Source organism: Artemia franciscana, chromosome 21 (assembly GCF_032884065.1).
Source record: "Artemia franciscana chromosome 21, ASM3288406v1, whole genome shotgun sequence".
Classification (NCBI taxonomy): Eukaryota; Metazoa; Arthropoda; class Branchiopoda; order Anostraca; family Artemiidae; genus Artemia; species Artemia franciscana.
Window position 1 is genome coordinate 32,076,088 of NC_088883.1, and position 21,084 is coordinate 32,097,171.

General features: G+C 34.0%; 1 protein-coding gene across 1 annotated transcript; it reads left to right on the top strand.

Annotated features, from left to right (window-relative positions):
- The first annotated feature begins 2,597 nt into the window (after positions 1-2,597).
- Positions 2,598-5,362, top strand: LOC136040904 (histidine--tRNA ligase-like). Its single transcript, XM_065725321.1, has one exon. It carries the CDS (start codon positions 2,600-2,602, stop codon positions 4,088-4,090), a length of 1,491 nt encoding a protein of 496 aa, XP_065581393.1. The 5' UTR covers positions 2,598-2,599; the 3' UTR covers positions 4,091-5,362.
- The last annotated feature ends 15,722 nt before the right edge of the window (positions 5,363-21,084 follow it).

A 21,084-nucleotide genomic window follows, 5' to 3' on the forward strand; every position in this document is an offset into this window, starting at 1 on the left:
CCAACATAAGGGCTCATCAGGAGAATACACTGGCCTATATAGGGTTTCGCCACTCTAAATTCTCTACCCAGCACAGTGTTGTGGCTACCACAGAATATCCATGGCATCCCCGCGTCAGGTATCACCCCCAATATATATATATATATATATATATATATATATATATATATATATATATATATATATATATATATATAAAAATAAGTTGTCTGTGTGTGGATCTGTGGATGGATCAGGTGACGTCATGTTTGTTCGCATATGGCGTCTGAATTATTTCACACTAATACAAAAGAAGAAAAAAACTAAAAAAGGTAAAAACTACAAAAAAAACTAATAAGAAAAAAAAACTAAAAAAGCTAAAAAACTAAAAAAAACTAAAAAAAGGTAAAAATCTAATAACTAAAAAAAAACTGAAAAAAATAAAAAAAGGCAAAAACTACAAAAAAAAAGCTAAAAAACTAAAAAAACTAAAAAAAAACTAAAAAAAGGTAAAAAACTAAAAAAAACTAAAAACTAAAAAGGAAAAAAACTAAAAAAAAGGAAAAAACTGAAAAATAAAAGAGAAAAAGAAAACTAAAAAATATGAATAAATATATATAAAAATAAGTTGTTTGTGGGTTATGTCTGTCTGTCTGTCTGTCGAGTGACGTCGTGTTTGTCCGCATATGACGTCTGAACTATTTCACACTAATACAAAAGAAGAAAAAAAACTAAAAAAGGTAAAAACTACAAAAAAAACTAAAAAGAAAAAAAACTAAAAAAGCTAAAAAACTAAAAAAACTAAAAAAGGTAAAAAACTAAAAACTAAAAAAAACTGAAAAAACTAAAAAAAAGGCAAAAACTAAAAAAAAACTAAAAACTAATAAAAAAACCAAAAAAGCTAAAAAACTAAAAAAACTAAAAAAACTAAAAAAAGGTAAAAAACAAAAAAAAAACTAAAAACTAAAAAAGAAAAAACTAAAAAAAAGGAAAAAACTGAAAAATAAGAGAAAAAGAAAACTAAAAAAATATTAATAAATATAAAAAATATAAATATAAATATAATATAAATTAGCAATCAACAAAGCACCGAGACACAAATGACGACCGGGACACAGGGAGTATAAATGACGACCAGGACATAAGTAAAAAAAAAAACTAAAAAAACTAAAAAAATGGTAAAAACTACAAAAAAACTAAAAACTAATAAAAAAACTAAAAAATCTAAAAATCTAAATAAACTAAAAAAGAAAAAAAAGAAAAAAGGAAAAAAATAAAGGAGAAAAACAAAACTAAAAAACGAATGTATATACAGACCGGGACACCGGGATACAAATGACGACCGGGACACAGGGAATATAAATGACGACCGGGACACAGGGACACAACTACAATGGGGACGCCGGGGGGCACAGGGGGATATAAATGACGACCGGGACACCGGGACACAAGGAATATAAATGACGCCCGGGACACTCAAAGATAAATCACAGACTGGAACACCGGGACACAAATGACGACCGGGACACAGGGAATATAAATGACGACCGGGACACAGGGACATAACTACAAAGGGGACGCCGGGGTGCACAGGGGGATATATAAATGACGATGGCGACTCAGGGAATGGTCGATTAGCAATCACCATCAACAAAGCTCAAGGGCAATCATTAGAATCATGAGGTATTGATCTGAATACGGATTGTTTTCCCATGGACCATTATATGTTGCATGTTCAAGAGTCGGTAAACCTGACAATCTATTTATATGCACAGACAATGGGACAGCAAAGAATGTTGTATATTCGCAAGTTTTACGTAGTTAAAAACATATATATATATATATATATATATATATATATATATATATATATATATATATATATATATATATATATATATATATATATATATATATATATATATATATATATATATATATTCACAGGTGGGACATAGGGACACAACTACAATGGCGCGTAACTAATATGGCGCGTAACGACTTACGCGCGCGGGGGGGCTAGGGGGGGGGCGCGAAGCGCCCCCTCCAACTAGGTGTTGGGGTTCGCGCGAAGCGCCACCCCAACAGCTAGTATATATATATATATATATATATATATATATATATATATATATATATATATATATATATATATATATATATATATATATATATATATATATCTTTTCACAGGTGGGACACAGGGTCACAATTACAATGGCGCGTAATTAATATGGCGCGTAAAGACTTACGCACGCGGGGGGGCTAGGGGGGCGCGAAGTGTCCCACCAACTAGGTGTTGGGGTGGCGCGAAGTGCCACTCCAACAGCTAGTTTATGCATAAAAATGTAAAGAATTTGATCAAAAACCTAGTCAGCTCACTGTTAAAAGCACCAACTTTTAGGAACAGGTAATATCTTTTTAAACGTTAGTTTCTTTGAAAAAGGCTCATTAGAGAACGGTTGACATCTTCGATCTACATTATTTTTTTGCATTCATCATGGCAGTACCCTCAAAGTGACGTCATGTTGTTTCTGAATATCATAATTCACTATACGTCATTTTCACTATATTACTTGTGATTCTGGATGCATCAACCACTTGGTAAGAAGTAACGAATATGTATAGTATAAAAAAAATCCTAATTGGAACTACAATTGTGGGTGTCATTTGTCTTGCTGCTATTAGAAAATACCTTTGTAATAATAAAAAAAAAGATCTCAAAGCAGCCATCGAGGATACCAATATTGCTCAATTAGCAAAACTGGTTGTGAAAACACCAAAAGGAACCCGTGATCACAATCCCCATCAAATGAGTCTCAGAGATCCTGTATTTGAAAAAATTAAGGTGATTTTCAAACGATTTGGTGCTCCTTGTATAGACACCCCAGTTTTTGAGTTGAAAGAAATTCTGACTGGAAAGTATGGTGAGGAGTCAAAGCTGATATATAACTTAGAAGATCAGGGAGGTGAAAAGCTGAGCTTGAGATATGATTTGACTGTACCTTTTGCTAGATACCTTGCTATGAACAAAATAACCAATTTCAAAAGGTACCAAATTTCCAAAGTGTATAGGAGAGATAATCCAGCTATGACTAGAGGTAGATTCAGAGAATTTTATCAGTGCGATTTTGATATAGCTGGAAAATATGATACGATGATAGCTGATTCAGAATGCGTTGCTATTATTGGCAGTATTCTCAAGGCATTAGGATTGCCAGATTTCACAATTAAAATAAATCACAGACTTATACTAGATGGAATATTTGACGTCTGTGGAGTCCCGGTGGGTAAGTTTAGGACAGTTTGTTCCTCTGTTGATAAACTCGATAAAAGCCCTTGGGAGGAAGTTAGGAAAGAAATAACTGAACAGAAGGGGATTGCTGAAGAAGTTGCAGACAAAATAGGAAAATATGTCAAGTTGAATGGAGGTAAAGAGCTAATAGATGAGCTTTTAGATAATGAAGAGTTAAGCAGATCATCTAGCGGTAAGCAGGGATTAGAAGAAATGAAGCTGTTATTGCAGTATTGCGACTTCTTGAATGTTTCCCAAAATATAGTGTTCGATCTGAGTTTAGCCCGCGGGCTTGACTACTATACCGGTGTGATTTATGAAGCAGTTTTAAAAGCCACGGTGGTGAAAAACGGAAAAAATGTTGGGATTGGAAGTGTTGCAGGTGGAGGTCGGTATGATAACCTCGTTGGGATGTTTGATCCAAAAGGTAAACCAGTTCCATGTGTTGGAGTGAGCATAGGAGTAGAACGTATTTTTGCATATTTGGAAGCCAATGCTGCTACAAAGCCTCGCACAACTGAAACTCAGGTTCTTGTTTGTTCCGCCCAGAAGAATCTCTTGGAGCCAAAAATGAAAATTGTTACTGAGCTAAGAGAAGCGAACATCAACGCAGAAATTTTTTACAAAGCAAATCGAAAAATTCAATCGCAGCTGCAATATGGTGAAGAAAATCAGATTCCTCTGGCAATAGTTATTGGTAACTCAGAAATCGAAAAAAATGTTGTGACAGTTCAAAACATTGTCACAAGAGAAAAAGAAAAAATCCCACGGGAAAGGCTAATCGAAGAAATAACAGAAAAACTGAAAAAATTGTAAAGTGGTTTTTATTTTATTCTCATATAATTCCAGATTAAGACTGTTTATCTTAAAATAAAAAAGAAAAGAAAAAAAAGAGTAACGATTCAGAGCTCAAGGTGAATGCATCTATCTTAAAATTGGATATTTAGACTTCAAGCTGCTTTAAACGCAATAGTGAAATATATTAAGGACAATAAGATATATCAGTAAGTAAAAATGAGTGACATATTGTTGTAAATATGTAATAACAAGAGCAAAGAGCTCATATGGCACTTGTGACGAGGTCGGGAGAGCCAAGAGCTCATATGGTCTGAGCTCTAGAAAAATTCTAAGAATAAAGAGATTGCTTGCCGGGATTTAAAATAAGAGCTCTGAGTCACAAGGTCCTTCTCAATATCAGAATTCATTAAACCGTCGGGGAAAACTACTTTTTCAAGTCAATTGGTGCAGCTCCCAGACATGCCTGCGAATTTTTATCGTCCTAGCACGTCCAGAAGCACGAAACTCGCCAAAGCACTGAACCCACCACCTAGCTCCTCCAAAGAGAGTGGATCAAGTCCGGTTACGTCAATCACGTATTTAAGACATTTATAGGCGTTTAGATTTCCGGTTCCCCCTCCAACTCACCCCAATATCAACAGATCTGGTTGGGATTTGAAATAAGAGGTGTGAGACACGAGTTTCTTCTAAATATAAAATTTCATCAAGATCCGGTATCCCGCTCTGAAGTTAAAAATACCTCTGTTTTTCTAATTTTTCGAAATGAACAACCCCAGCTCCCCAAAAGAGAACGGATCCGTACCAATTATGACAATTTCGTATCTATAACTGGTCCTTATTCTTCCCATTAAGTTTCATCCCGATCTTTCCACTCAAAGCGTTTTCCAAGATTTTAGGTTCCCTCCAACTCCACCTAATGTCACCACATCCGGTCGGGATTCGAAATAGGAGCTCTGAGAAACGATATCCTTCCAAACACCAAATTTCATTCAGATCCGATCATTCCTTCGTAAGTTAAAATAACTTCATTTTTTTATTTTTCAGGATTAACCCTCCTCTCCCAACTCCCCCGAAGAGAGCGAATCCTTTCCTGTTATGTCAGTCACGTATCTAGGACTTGTGCTTATTTTTTCCACCAAGTTTCATTCCAATCCCTCCACTCTAAGGTTTTTCAAAAATTTAGGTTCCCCCTAATGTCACTGGATCCAGTCGGGTTTGAAATAAGAGCTCTGAGACACGATATCCTTCCAAACTTCAAGTTTCATTAAGATCCGATCACTCCTTCGTAAGTTAAAAATACCACATTTTTCAAATTTTTCAGGATTAACCACCCCCCCCCAACTCCCCTAAACAGAGCAGATCTGTTCCGGTTATGTCAACCACGTGTCTAGGACTACTCCTTATTTTTTCTCACCACGTTTCATCCCGATTCCTCCACTCTAAGTGTTTTCAGAGATTTCAAGTCCCCCCCCCCATCCAACTCCGCAAATGTCACCGGATCCTGAGACTAAGAGTTCTGAGACACGATATCCTTCCAAACATCAAATTTCATTAAGATCACTCGTTCGTAAGTTAAAAATACTTCATTTTTTCTATTTTTTCCGAATTAACAGGCCCCCCACTCCTCCCCCCCAGATGGTAAAATCGGAGAAAAGACTATTCCTAATTTAGTGTGGTCCAGTCCCTGTTATGCCTACCAGATTTCATCGTCCTAGCTTACCTTAAACTGCCTAAAGTAGCAAAACCGGGACAGACCGAAAGATCGACAGAATATGTGATCGCTATATCTCACTTGGTCAATACCACGTGCCGTAAAAATTTTCTAAAAGGAAAATATTTTAACCTTAGATATTTTAGTAGGTTACCGTTGCTCTAGGTATATTCTTGAAATAGAAAGTATCTTAGTTAGTGTGTAGTCAGCTGTGAGACTATTAGGATTTAAAAATGGATGAATTTAACAAACAAAAATTCATGCATAATTTTGTGACTAAGGGAAAATGTTTAATTCTAGATAATGATTTTCTAGAGTTGTCTCTTCAGAGGGAACTATTTTCCAAAGAATGCTTAACGGTATAATAAGAAATGATTCTCCATCTTTGGACTATTGTATGAAACTTTTAGATTGTGGGCCAAACGCCTTTACTCAATTTATTGACATATTATTTGAAACAAAACAAAAAGATATTGTGATTTGCTTTTGAAAGCTATCTTAGGAAATCAATGATGATTTAAGACTCTATCCAAATGATTTTTCCATGAGAACAATAAATAAATCAAGAATTTGGATGATCCTGTCAAACCAGGTTTTTTGATGTCACTCGATTACTCCTCTCATTTTAGAACTGGAAAAAACTCTCTTTATCGATCGCAAGTCAGTTTCATTTTAGCGGTGAGTGTCGAAACTGAATAATGTTCTATACATGTCCACTATGCATGCATACACTTGGTAGCTGGTCATCCTGTGAAAATCGTACAAAAGTTGACGGATATGATAAAAACTATAGATTATAAAATCCGTGTGAATTGCATAGAGGATATGCAGTACAAATCAAAGATTGTAATTCCTGTCTTGAAGAGATTTGATAATCTTACGCTAAAGGATTCCTATGCTTCAATTGTTGCTAGGATAAATATGATCAGTGGGAGAATACCTATCCCGGTATGAATGGAAAGAACCCTAAACGAGATTTTAGTTAAATTCTAAGAGACTGGTATCGTCGTGATTTTAAATTGTTTTGGGAGAAACAATCAAGGGAATTTGGTTTCTATTACATCGTTGTGAAGACAATGCCTACTATGATTATAAACCTACTGATTTTTATTAACTATTACAGAACATGATTCTCCATTTGAAAACACTGTATGTAATATTACTTCAAATAAGCAAATTGAAACACGTGAGTTCTACAATATGAATGAAAACAGTATCGTTGACCTAACAAAAAGATACAATAAGAATAAAGTTGAATAATACTGCAGAAAATGTGACCCTGACTTTGCGCACCAAGATCAATATACAGGGAATTCAGGTGATCTACCACCATTAGTTGTTCTCAACAGCTATACGTAGAAGAAGAAATATAAAGAGGAAAGAAAAAATTTTTATGTATACATACATTTTTTATTAAAAACAAATGTAAAACATTTTTAGAACATTTTATTCGTAGGACACTGAAATCGATATTACAGGGGTATTAAGACACATTTTCCACTAGGAAGTCATTCAGGCGAGGGTTGCCTTCGAAAATGTTGAGAAATTCAATGTAAGTATAGCCAAGAGATCGGAAAAGGAAAACCAAAGCTTTTAGTTAAATTCTGCACTCTCTAACGGTTTTGAATGATGGTTTTCCCACTGCTTTCAACACAGTTGTTGATGTGCAGACTGTAGAACGTGTAGGACAGGCCAAGAGGATCACAAAATTCTATATTCTTCCTTGTTTGAAAGAAGCATAGCCAATGGCCCGTCTTTACGGTCGATGGACTGCTATTAACAATGATATGTGTATTGTTAATAATTTGAATTTTTTCATGGAAATCCGACGGTACACAATAGGAATTATATTTGGACATGTACGGATCCATATTAGATACGCTGATTATTTGATTTGTGTCTATGGTGCGAGATCTAGTAGAACACTGCCTTCGGGAGTGATTCCCCAGTAAGTTTCAAATTGATTTAATGAGATTAATGCAATACTATCAGCTAATGGTTCGGTAAAGGTAAAACCTAAATATACACTCCCTGTTCGTACGATACACATATCTTGAGTGCCCGACAAGTCCAATACAATGATACCATAAGTTTTTGCAACCATTGTATCGGCTATACCATTTTCAAGTAGTTGTAATTTCCAAACTAGGTATTGCATTGTCAACTTATAAAGTTTCCTATAGGATTTATCAGAGGATAAAAAATATAGTGGGATTCCATTTATTTCACACACAAGAGAGGTCAGTCCCAATATTTAAAATTTGACAGGGCAACTTGTCCACGATCCTATTGCACCAGCACTTTTCACAAATGCCAATGCCAGTTCTGAAGGAATTTCACAATTGATAAATGAAGAGTCGATGAAGGTGTATGAACCCAAGTGGAGCAAGTGTTAATTTTTTTTCCAACTTAATATTCGGTGGTGTCCATTGGGGTATATTAAATATATCGTAATTTATTCTCCAAACTAAATGTAATTCACTAGTTTTCGCATCTTTAAGTGCATCTGTAGTGTCAGTATCTGTTTTATATTTATATCCATTGGCTTAGCCCCTCAATTCCGTATATGTGTTTGGTGTCATCAACAAGAACTGTATATAGCTCAAACAATTTGAAATTGTTGCTAGTGCACACCAAAATTTCATTTATGTAGAAACTTATTTGTCGAAATAAATTATTCGATAAAAAAATTTCATTGGATTTTCCATCAGTAAGACTTGGTATTTCATTGTCAGATTTCTTGACTACCAAAGGCAAATCTATAAATGTGGAACACAGATCCACGAAATAATCTTCAGTGGAACAAATTTGAAAATGGATGTTTTCAGAGAGCGGTTGTTGTGGGTGGAACTGTTCATAGTAACCGTGTTGTAGACTCACATCAACATTTTTTGCATTGAATAGATTTGATTATGAAATTATTGGGGATGGGAACCCTTGTGTGGTAGATATGCTATTTCAGTCTAAGAAAAGAAATCCTTTTTTGATCTAACAATTTTCTTCCTTGATTTCTTATTCTTCTTTTACAAGAGTGGTGTCTTTCGTTTCTGACCTGAATAGAGACTGATGAGTGATACAATATTCCTTGGCCTTTTTAAACCTTTTCCACTTTGACGAGATTTCAGTTGCTCACGAAAAAATCGTGCGTCAGACATGAGATTTTCCAAAACACTATTAAAATCCTTGCCAGAGACCTAATCGTGTAGTGTAAAGGATGCAAAATCCACGGCAGTCGATACAATATATTTTTTTAGCCAAGGGTAGTGCAGAGTGAAACAGTTTAGCAAACCCACTGCCAAGACAATAGCACAACATTGATGAACGACCTTTGAAATAGTCCATTAAATGACCTATTTGTCTTGGACCAAGAATAGCAACATAGCAATCAATATCAGGACAAACGAATGCAATACTTCTATTAGACATCTTGCTATTGACTGGGTCGAAGAAAACATACAATAATGGCCAAACCTTTTGTTATTGCTAGAGGATCACCTAATTCAGTTCTTAATGTTAACTGACAGATTTCCGAATAGGAAGTGTTCATAGGGATATGATGAAGATGCTTTGTATTGTTCTGATGAATGTAATCTTGACTGGTTTTTCGTTCATAAATACGTAGGAGGGGAACATTTCTGTTACCAACTCTCATTGTTTCAATGAATGAAGCGTAAAGAAATATACAACAATCCGAGAAGCCGGATAGATAGCTGGTAAAAATGACACGAGCCATTCCACTAGTGTTTCCAGTACTTCTACCATTGACTATATTATGTCTAAAACCAAAACCTCTCTCTTATTATCGTTGGGAATAAGCTTCTCACTGTCAATTGGCGAACTAATGCAAATCTTGTCCTGTTCAATTGAATAGTTGAATTGACAGGAACCATTTTTACGAGCGTGGATTCTTCTATTAATACCACGACACGGATCATTCCTACTACCAAATTCCTTGTGTGCTAGTGTGACGAAGGGATATTCATTCACACGAGTTCACTTTTTCTATCCAATGCTCTCTAACGAGTGGCCAATCATGTTGTCTAACTTTGATGTCATATATACGATTTTTTCTCAGGATATCATATGTATTTTTGAGAATACAACCGACAAGAGCAACATCATACATGCCATCGAATTTGATGGTGGGAGAGAGTTTTGTCCAAAAACCAGCTTTTTATTCAAATCATTGCAGAGCAAATTAGAGACTTTGGACATGATTGTAATATAGAAATCATTGGGCATTGCTTACGTCTTCAACTGCTACCCAAGAATCAAAATCAGAGTTGTACGCTAGCCCACGAACAAGCAACTGTCTCTCACCCCTGTGTGTACGACTCTTTAATGTCTTTTCAATTTAAGATTTCACTATTATTTTTTATTTTTCGAAGTTCATACTCATGAAAACCTCCGAGAATGTCTTCATCTTTGGTGTCCCGAAGACGATATGTTATAGGTTTAGTGTCTAGCACTTTTGACACTTTAAAACGTTCAGTGTACCATAAGTAATGCCCCTTTTTAAAAATATTATTTGTTCTTTTAATTCAAACTGTATCGCCAGCATTGAATTTTTCTTAATTACCTTTTCACCGGAATATTGTTTAAGAAAATGTCAAGTGTATCATGATCTCCTCGATGACCTTCCTGAGGGCTGACATTGGACACAGAACGAGGAGGGCGTTCATTATTAATGCAGAGTGTAACTTGATTCATTCTGTAGATTCTTTCTCACTAGCTCTTTTTTAAGTTCAGTGACTTTAGAAAGTGTGGTGGGGGTAACTTAGACTTCCCACTTAACCAATATTTTCATAAAAACGTTTCAAAACTTCAACCAAATTGAAAACAAACACGTTTAATGTCTGCTACCCGTTTTCATACTAGTGGGTGCTGGTGGTGATGAGTTGATATCAACACGTCTTCGCTTTTGTCTCGCCACAACCACTGATGTCATCAAATTCTTGTTTCTACTACTATTAGTATTAGCGGTAGGTGTGCTAGTATTTTCCAAGGCTGACTTAAGATATTCTTCTTCTTTTAATATTAGATTGTTATAATCCTTTAATTTCTTTAGAGTCTGCTTATTGGTAATAAGACTTTTGAGGAAGTTTAGCGTAATTAAAAAGTGTAATAGATGATTGTCAAATAATAAAAGTCCTTTACAATGTGTAATCATATCATATATTAAATCAAGTAGATTATAACTTTCTGAATTATAATTCGTTTTCCTATGCTATAAACTTGAATGTGTTTACTCTCCAAGAGATATGTTTAAGACGCTTTTATTTTGTTCACGATATGAGTTTGGCAAAGTCTCCGATAATTTACAATCTTGAATCTTCTCCTTTGGTTGTGTTGTTGTTCCAGGATCTTGAACAGACGTTTCCTTTTTATCAATGACACTTAAATTGAGCGGTCTCACGTGATTAGAGTTTATGTTTGTCCACTCGTCGAAGTGCATCTTGAAGCAAAAGTAGTTTTTATCCTCGGCAATATTCTCATTATTAATGAATTTACTGTCGTCAAAGTGCTCCATTGATGAAAGGGTGAGTTCTAGTGGCGTCAATTCGTAGACTTTAGCCACGTTTCTAGAGAGCACTGTTTACAAGTTTAGCAATTATTGGCAGTAAAAGTGTAAATAACATACGCTGTGCAAGGGTTAAGGAAAAAATAAAATAGGTAAGGCATATATAATTCTTAATTAATTAAATTTAAGAATTTCTAGTTCTTTTTGAAGCTGTTTCAACACCGATAGTGGTACCTTATTAACAAACAGTTTATATACAAAGCAATTATGTCACCGAACCACTTTCAAATATTCTTGTTTTTCAAGTTCTGTGTATCTGACATTTAACTAGGACAACCCTCAGGCGTAGAGTCTGTAGTATAGGCAAGGTTTAGAGTCCAAATAAGGATATTCCCTCCGTATTACAGGGAGGCTTTAGTGCCCAAATAAGGATGTTCCATCCGTAGTATCCCCCCCCCCACTACTCACGTATAAAGGGCTTATATGAATTTTGAAAGTGGTTGCTCCCTAAATTCAGTCACTATGGGTTGAGAGTAAGAACAAACTGCCTACCATCTCCCTCTGGTGGGTTTAAACTAACTGAAATTTAAATATAAAAAAATGAATCATACCAGATAAAATGGCTGGTTCTCGACTTGATTCGTGCACTTGTTCAAAAGACAATAATTCAATGCACCGATTTTAGACTCTTCTTTAGGCACTCGTCGACTGTTGCAGGTAAATCTCAAACTATTTGTGCACTCCCAAAGGAAATGGAAAATTTGGTGATTTAAAGCGTGCATTCCACAGTAGGCTATGTGATTCATTCGCATCCACTGTCCCGTACACAATATTTGTCTCGTTCTTCTTAAAATTAAACTTAAAAAAAAAGTTTTTTAAATGAAAGTAAGAAGCGACATTAAAACTTAAAACGAACAGAAATTACTCCGTATATGAAAGGGGCTTTTCCTCCTCAACGCCCCGCTCTTTACGCTAAAGTTTGACTCTTTCTCTTAACTCTACATTTTAAAACAGTAAAAAAAACTTTAGCGTAAAGAGCGGGGCGTTGAGGAGGAAAAGCCCCTTAGTAACTAGAGTAACTAGTAGCTGTCCTTTTCAGAAGCATAATATAGTGCTGTTTTACTGTAATTAAATAAAAAAAACTATTTTTTTTACTGAAAGTAAGGGGTGATATTAAAACTTAAAACGAACAGAAATTACTCCGTATATGAAATAGATTGTCCCCTCCTCAACGCCTTGCTCTTCACGTTGAAGTTTTTAATTGTTTTAAAAAGTAGAATTGTGGCACAGAGTCAATCCTTAGCGTAAAGAGCCAGGGATTGCGGAGGGGACAACCTATTTCATATACAGAGTAATTTCTGTTCGTTTTAAGTTTTAATATCACTCCTTACTTTCAGTTTTAAAAAACTAGTTTTTTTATCTAATTTCTGAATGTTTTTGAACTAATGCATGTTTGATTTTGGCTCTTTACACATATATTATTAAAATGAAGTTTGCATATTAATTCTTTTTTTTTGGCTAAATGGCTTTCTTTTAGTTTTGATCAGACGATTTTGAGAAATAAGGGGTGGGGAAGGAGGCGTAGTTGCCCTCCAATTTTTCGGTTACTTAAAAAGACAACTAGAACTTTTAATTTTTAACGAACGAGTTTCTTAGTATAAAATATACGTAACTTAAGAATTAAATTACGTAACAAACTTTTATATTCTTATATTTTTATTATCTATATGAGAGGGCTTTTGCCCTCGTTAATACCTCGCTCTTTACTCTAGATCTTAAGTTTTGTCCCAATTCTTTAAGAATTATCCCTGAATCAGAAAGGCTGTAGAATAAATAGTTTGAAATTACTAAAAATACTTTAGCATAAAGAGCGAGGTATTTATCTCTTCCTAAATACCTCGCTCTTTATGCTAAAGTATTTTTAGAACCCTTCATATGCTTAACAAGCTCTGTTCGTTTTAAGTTTTAATACTACTCCTTACTTTCAATTGAATAACCCTTTTCATATTTATTTTTTCATTGTTTTTTTATAGTAACGCTAGAAAATCCTGCGCCCTTTTCATTGAATTTCTCATCCCCCATGACGTAATCCTCCAAGGAAAGATCCTCCCACATAGCTTCCTACCCTCAACCCCACCCCCCAAACCAAAAAAAAATGAAAACGTCTGTACACTTCCCAATAACCATTACTATATGTAAACACTGGTTAAAGTTTGTGACTTGCAGCCCCTCCCCCAGAACTGTGGGGGAGTAAGTCATCCCCACAGACATAGTTATTATGATTTTCGACTATCTGGAACAAAATGGCTATCTCAAAATTTTGATCCGTTGACTTTGAGGAAAAAATGTACGTGGGAGGTGTCTTCCAATTTTTTGGTCACTTAAAAAGGGCACTAGAACTTTTCATTTCCATTATAATGAGTCCTCTTGTTACATTCTAGGGCCACTCGGTCGATACGATGACCCTGGGGAAAAGAAAAAAAAAACAAATAAACACGCACCCGTGATCTGTCTTCTGGCAAAAAATACGAAATTCCACATTTTTGTAGATAAGAACTTGAAATTTTTGCTATAGGGTTATCTTATACCCTGAATGTGATGATGTGATTTTCGTTAAGAATTTATGACTTTTAGGGGGTGTTCCCCCCTATTTTCCAAACAAAGTAAATTTTCTCAGGCTCGTAACATTTGATGATAAAGACTAAATTTGATAAGACTTATATATTTAAAATCAGCATGAAATTCCCATTCTTTTGATGTATCTTTTAGCATCAAAATTCTGATTTTTAGAGTTTCGTTTACTATTGAGCCGTGTCGCTCCTTACTACAGTTCGTTACCACGAACTGTTTGAAAACCCTTTACACTATTGTCTGTTCCTTCTCTTAGGAGATATTTTGTCAAACGAATTTTATCAGAAAATGTAGCTAAATTTAAGGGCGTCAATTTTCCTAAAGTTACACAATTGACTTCTGTTTTATATAATACTAAAATTTGACAAATATCTAGATTGCCCCTTCAGCAGCATTATTTAATGCTTTTCTACCATAACTATTCATCAACCAAGGGTGTGCTCCTTTTTCTAAGAAAAATTGAATCACAGATATATTGTTTCTTATTATAGCATGGTATAGGAATGTCCAAGTGAAATAATCCACCATTTGATACTAAAAACTGACAAGTTTCTAATTTGCCTATAGAAGCAGAACTAAGTGGAGATGTTAGCCAACAACAGCTTTTTATATTTGTTTTGTTTTCCAGATGATATTTTATTACATCTATCTGATCTCTTACAGCAAATACAAGTAAGCTTTCGCCTCACTAGAACATAAGGCAAATTTGAATACTATGCATCTGGTAAACATGTTTTGATCATTACTTGAACCAAGTATCATCATTATTGCTTATGAATTGTTGAAGGCTTCATCTGTATAATGTATAAGTTGTCTATAGGTTCATCTCTTAATAAAAGATACTTTTTCATTTTTCGTTGAATTCAAGGATTTTATGCCAAATGAAAAAAAATTAGGAATCTGCAGAAGAAGATCAATATATTGAAGAAAACATTTTCTATTAAGAAAAACTGTAAAAGTTGAGAAATGAATAATGAATCGAAAATTATTTAAGCATTAAACTGCCATTGTTTCTTTGGAGTTTTGAATAAAACATGATGTCGTAATAACAGTTGCAAATCTGAGAGCAAATAGTAGCAAATTCAAATTAGTTTCAAATGGCAGTTCTTCCTGATAGTTCCAAACTCTCTAGCTTGGTATATCCAATAGAAAAAATTAATAGTTGAAGTCAAAACTTCCATGGTATTCGACATTTTTAAGTTAGAATCGATGCTTTTGGTGCCACAGAAACAAGATTATTTTTTTTTTATATTCCCTGGTATAGAATTGTCATTTCAATCTTTGAAGAAGTTTGTTTAAATATAACCTATGCTTATCCCCGTACATCCAGTAGTTTTCAAACGTTCTGGAATGTTAGACCTACTAACGTCATCAAGTTCATCATCAAAACTAATACATTGTCTAACGGCATCCTAGAATATGGATTCAGCATTGACATTAGTTATTTGAGCACTCGTTAATATTTGTCCTTGATATTTTTTGTTGTACGGTGAATTGTACTAAACAATATATTATTTTTATCCCAATATATCAATGAATGTAGCTTCCTCAATTCATTGGAAATAGAAACACTTAAACAGCAGCTTGGGCTGTCTTAAGGGTATGCTCACCTTTAAGGTTTTCTATCCTCCAGAAAGGACCTCATAATTCTAAATTTTTCCCCATATTACCATACGGGGTTGTTATTTTTAACTTCCGCTCATTTATACCTACCTTAGCCCCTTACAACCGATATAGACAAGTTAGTGGCCCTTAGCTTCAACATTTGGCAATCTAACAACTGTTTAAACTTCAAACAATCGATGTAGCCAAAATAAAGTTACGGAGTGTGAGCCCCCTACTCCAACTGTTACCCCTTCTCTAATTTTTATTTCAATTTCATGTTCTAGAGTTCCTGTTCCTATTGAAATAGGTTTCTCTTTACTTACTCTTCGCTACTGCGAACAGTTTCATCTTAAAATAGCGACTATATCAAAAATGAGTCTTTCAATGTTTAATAAACTTGCGACACTGAACGAACTACTTAAGGAGAATATTTTCTTCTAGAACGTCAAATAACATTTTCTTTTTAAAGACTCATTAATATTTTCAACTAATATTTTTAGTCAATTAATATCAACTAATATTAATTTAGTCACTAAGATTAATTTAGTCAATTAATCAACTAATATTTTTAGTCAACTAATATTTAGTCAACTAATATTTTCTTTTGATCTTTTATTAAGTCTGTATTGTATTAGTCTACTAGCTTTTATTTGGATTTTTAAAAATATATTTCTTGGTTAGAATTTTTTTTCTTTCTCAAAATAGTAGTTTTCGCAATAATATAATATATAGTATGATTTAAATGATATCAAGATCTCTCTTAAGTTCTTCTGAATCTGCAAGAAGAATGTCTATTATTAATTTAAGCAATAGTAGTTAAACGAATTTATTAATATTGATGATTTTAAGTCAGCTAATTGACATTAAATAAAATGTTGATTAAAATTTTGCATGTATCCATTGAACAAGCCCTTATCAGTTCTGACTGCCCGATTGGTGGAAATGTTATCAAAAGTAGATGACATGGAAACGATTGGCGTTGTTACTCCACCAAAACCTAACTTGGACTTCGACTGTAGACACTGCAAACTTTACAAATACTATTATGGGCTGGGGAACATGGAGTGTGGTTAGCAAGGTATTAAAAGAGTAGAAACAAGGAGTAATAAAATATATTTTTATTTTTAATTTTATTTATGTAACCATGTAATATATTTGATAATATTTAGATATCTATAATAACAATAATATTTCTTATATATTTATGTATCTTATAAAAGTATTTATATTTTGATTTAAGACTGTTGTTTATTCTTTTTTTATTAGCTGAAAATATTAAATTTAGGCTTTCTGCTAAAATTGAACTTATTTTCATTTGATTTGGGAATTTTTGCATATTTTATGTATAGTATTTAAATTATGCAATAGGCTTGGAAAATGATGTAAAGTCTTAATAATTTTTCCATACGATTAAAATTTGATTTTTCCAGATTTTTTGTGGCGAAATTTTTCCATATTGCGAGATTATAGATTTAATTGGGAAAATACCAATAATCTTATTCTTATCAAGCAGTCCTTTAACTCGTTTGCAAGCTTTACGTAACCTAGAAACGTAAGTCACACTGAGCAAGGTAAATAGGGTAGTGTTTATCACAACTCAAACTGCACACAAAGCCCTTGGGCCGTCAATATTTCTCACTAAAACTCATTGCTTCACAAATTTAATAAGGGCAGCTGGCTTACTAGTTCTAGAAACATGAACATGCTCTGCACCTCGTCGACCAATTTTTATCCCTTACTGATCTTGTATATGGGGAAATACCTTGTCTTACCTGAAGTCAATTAAAACTGCCCAGAATCGAATGATAAAAGCTACCTGCATTCCCGATTGTATTGCATTACAAGAAGAGGGGGGGGGGAGGTTAAATAAGTAAAAGCCTCTTTTCATTTACTATTTCGTTGATTTTATATGATTTAATATCCAATGGCGTCATTGAGGGGGCAAGGGGGGAGCAGTTGTTCCCCCAATAATTTGCAAATAAAATATAACTTATTAAGTTGTTTTAAAACTGTTACTCGTCTTAAGTGTAAAATTTGATCTTTACTTTGAGCAGATTTTTTTTTAATTATTCCATGCTCGTTTTTAATATAAGGAAACAGTCCATCACACTTCATTATATGTTCCAAATTCATATTTTTCCAAATATGCTGTCTTTGAATCCTTATCATCAACTAAAAATGTGAGCCTAGTTAGCGACAAAATGTAAAAATATTATGTGCTTCCTGTCACATTTCACTGAAATTAGTCGCATTTCACACACCGACAGCACTACTTGTAGTATATTTTGTCACTGCATCAGAGTATTGTATGCAATGTCTGGTGAGAGTAGAATAAAGGGAATTTAACGAAAATATATATATTTTTCTAACAATTTGAAATATTTTCAAATTGTTAGAGTGTGTACCAACAGTGGTACCAACTCATTTTCTTTTTCTATTTTTATCAGTTTTGTCACGCAGCACTAGAAGATTGAACTTTCCTTATAAAGGGAATTATAGATATAAAAACAATTTTGAGTATACTCCCTTTCGGAAATGTGTACCCCCGCATACTCTGATTTACACAAGAAATACTTGGGTGTAATTTTTATAGAATTTATTTTATTTTTAAACAAAGATACAATTGGGAGGGTGATTTTCAAACTCTAGGAGTCATATTTTCCTTCCAATTGGTATCCTTGGCGATTTTTAATGGATTAAAAGTTTCTGCTGCAATAATGCTAAATATTGTTAAGATTTTCTGGGTATTCTTTGTCAAAAATGGCCAACGGATAAGTTAAGACCGTGATTAAGTGAACTGATGGAACTCGAAAATCCCATGTTAAAATTGAAAAATTATATTTAAAAAGTACTCAAGTATTCATTGGTGGAAGATACCGCTTTTTATATCAGGTCGTAGCTTCTTGAAAATGCTACAAAATGTTTGCTAGGATTTTGCTCTATTTCCTCTAATTGCTTAGAAATCTTAGAAAATGTCTAACTCTTTTTCACAAGCGTACTCTATGAAGGATATTGCTTTTAGAACAAAATCGGTACTATCATGAGGAGAAGAATCTGTAAGATGATTGCAACCATTTTTCGATATATTTTTCTGTTTTCGAACAGTCCCATAGAATATTTTGAGCTACCTAAAATTTTTACAAGTTTTTTGCCAGAAAGAATCGTTTCAGATCCCTCTAAAGACCAAATTGACAAGCTAGTATAATTAACCTGCCATTTTCGCCAATGAATAAATGCTATTTGAAGGGTTTTTGACAATCGACGGTCTCTAGAGAATTGAAAGACAGAAGGCTATCATAACTTCAATTTTGAAGCTCGATGTTTTCAAGTTCACTTAATCATGGCCTTAATACTGTAATTATTACTTCATTTTGTCAATACTTTCAAATTTAAAATACGGTAACTATTTAAGTTTGATGCAACACCAATATAATGTTACACAATCTTTGGTAATACTTTTAGCTATTCTGTGTCTTTACCTAGACAGTACTATTGCACTGCCTATGATTTTTGTTTCGGCTTTATGTGGTCCGTTGCTATCAATGCTATTTACTAATATAAATCTGTGAACCCACAAATAAATCAATCTAATAAGAAATCATAAATAAGGATAAATCACGTATATTTTATGTTTAGTTCATAAAATGAAATCTTAATGAGTCAAAATCCATTCAATAATACGAGCAAATGAATAGCGGGATACCCGGGCTATTTGAATAAAGATTGATTCATTTATGAGATTGCACATCATGTGCTAGGCGTGGGGATCAGGTGACATGGAGGATAGATATGTATTGTAGTATCAGTAGTAAATCTGGCTGAAAAAAACGAGTGTATATAAAATTCACCTTCGCTGACCCAAAACACTGTTTATGCTATACTAGTGTCGTCTGGAGCAGCTCACTGCTGACAATTTTAGTAAAATCCAAGCACCATCACTTGTATTTATGACTGTTTAACGTGTGTTTATTGCTTATAATGCATTGCGTAATGTTTTTATATTCACCTAGTAGAGAGTTTGTTAATAGCTACTTTTTCTTGCTACCGCTTGATTCGCACCTGCAATTATAGCAGCCCCTCTTGCCCCCAATGATAATTTTGTAGCTATACCCCTATAAATAACTATGTATTTCTCTGTATACATCTTCTTATAGCCTTCCCGGCTATATTCTTCTACATACCTGTAGTTTCATACGGGTCAGAACATCCTATCAAAAATGATTCAACTTGGTAATTTTTGGCTTGTATATTCAACCTCCAGAAACTCAATTCAGAATTTCCTGAATTACTACTTCAGTTGATGTTCTCTACGTCATTCAAATCATTAATTCTGTTTAACAGCCCCTAATATTGACCTGTAGAAAAATCGTGCAGCCTACCCTAGCTTGGTCCCTACCAATAAATTACTTCCGCTGGGAATTATCGGTCTGGTTCAGTTTAGTATATATTTAGTTATTTACCCACTAGAAAACAGCGGAGTATTAAATAAAGAGTACAAAGTAAGAAAAGACACTGTTAACAAGATAAATATATCATAGAAAACTAATTGTTAAAACCGGAGCATAAAAGAAACAGAAGAAACATTGGACAAAAGAAAAGAAAAATAATTAAAGTAAACAAGTTAGGTCATTTTGGGCGTGAAGATGCTTATAAATACAAGCTCATATAGAGCATAATGGTGTGTCAAGCGTTTTCTAGGGGACACAAATCCCTAGGTACGCCAATAGGATGAAGCCAGAGGCTCTTTCTACTTTAAAAGCATGTTTTATCTGATTAATACATAGTTTTGTGCTTTCATATTTTTTCAGGCATTCAAAGGGGCTGGAGGGTATAAGCCACCTTTTACTAGCACCCATGTTTATCGGAACATTGTTCTTACGTATGTTTTTTTTTCAAGTGCAAACTTTTTTGTTTGCACTTTTTACAAAACTTTGTTGTTTTGCAAAAAGTGTTCAAGTGAACATTGTCAACGGTGCAAGGTAGAGGAAAGTATGTCATCGTAATATCCACTGCGAGGGACAGGGACGACGGAATTAGCTCCTTCTCTGAGCCTGAGAAGCTCAATGTCGCCTTCACCCGTGCAAAACATTGTTCTATCATATGCGACCATATGACGACATTGAGACGCAATGATTTGTGGAACAAGCTTGTTATTGATGCTGAAAAACGTGAACTGTTTTATCGAGTGACATCTTATTCGAATGCGAGCACTTTAAGGAATAGGCTATTCTATTCGGAAGTCAGAGCCATTTTTGAAAAGTGTATTTAAACCATAGCAAACCCTATACTAGCACCAAAAGCTGGTTTAGGTTCTGTTAATTAGAAATACAATTCTGGGCTAATTGATAAATTAAATTGATAAAGTTAGTTTTTTCGAAAATTTTATTGTCCAAGGTTAAAAGGATCACCAAACTGGTTCCTTTAATCTGACTGGCTGCTTTGTTGTCTAGGTCCTCTCACAACAAGTATGTGAATATATTAATCGTATTGGCTTCTCTGTGTCTTTTATATATATTTCATTAACCAAAAAAGGTAAACCAAAGA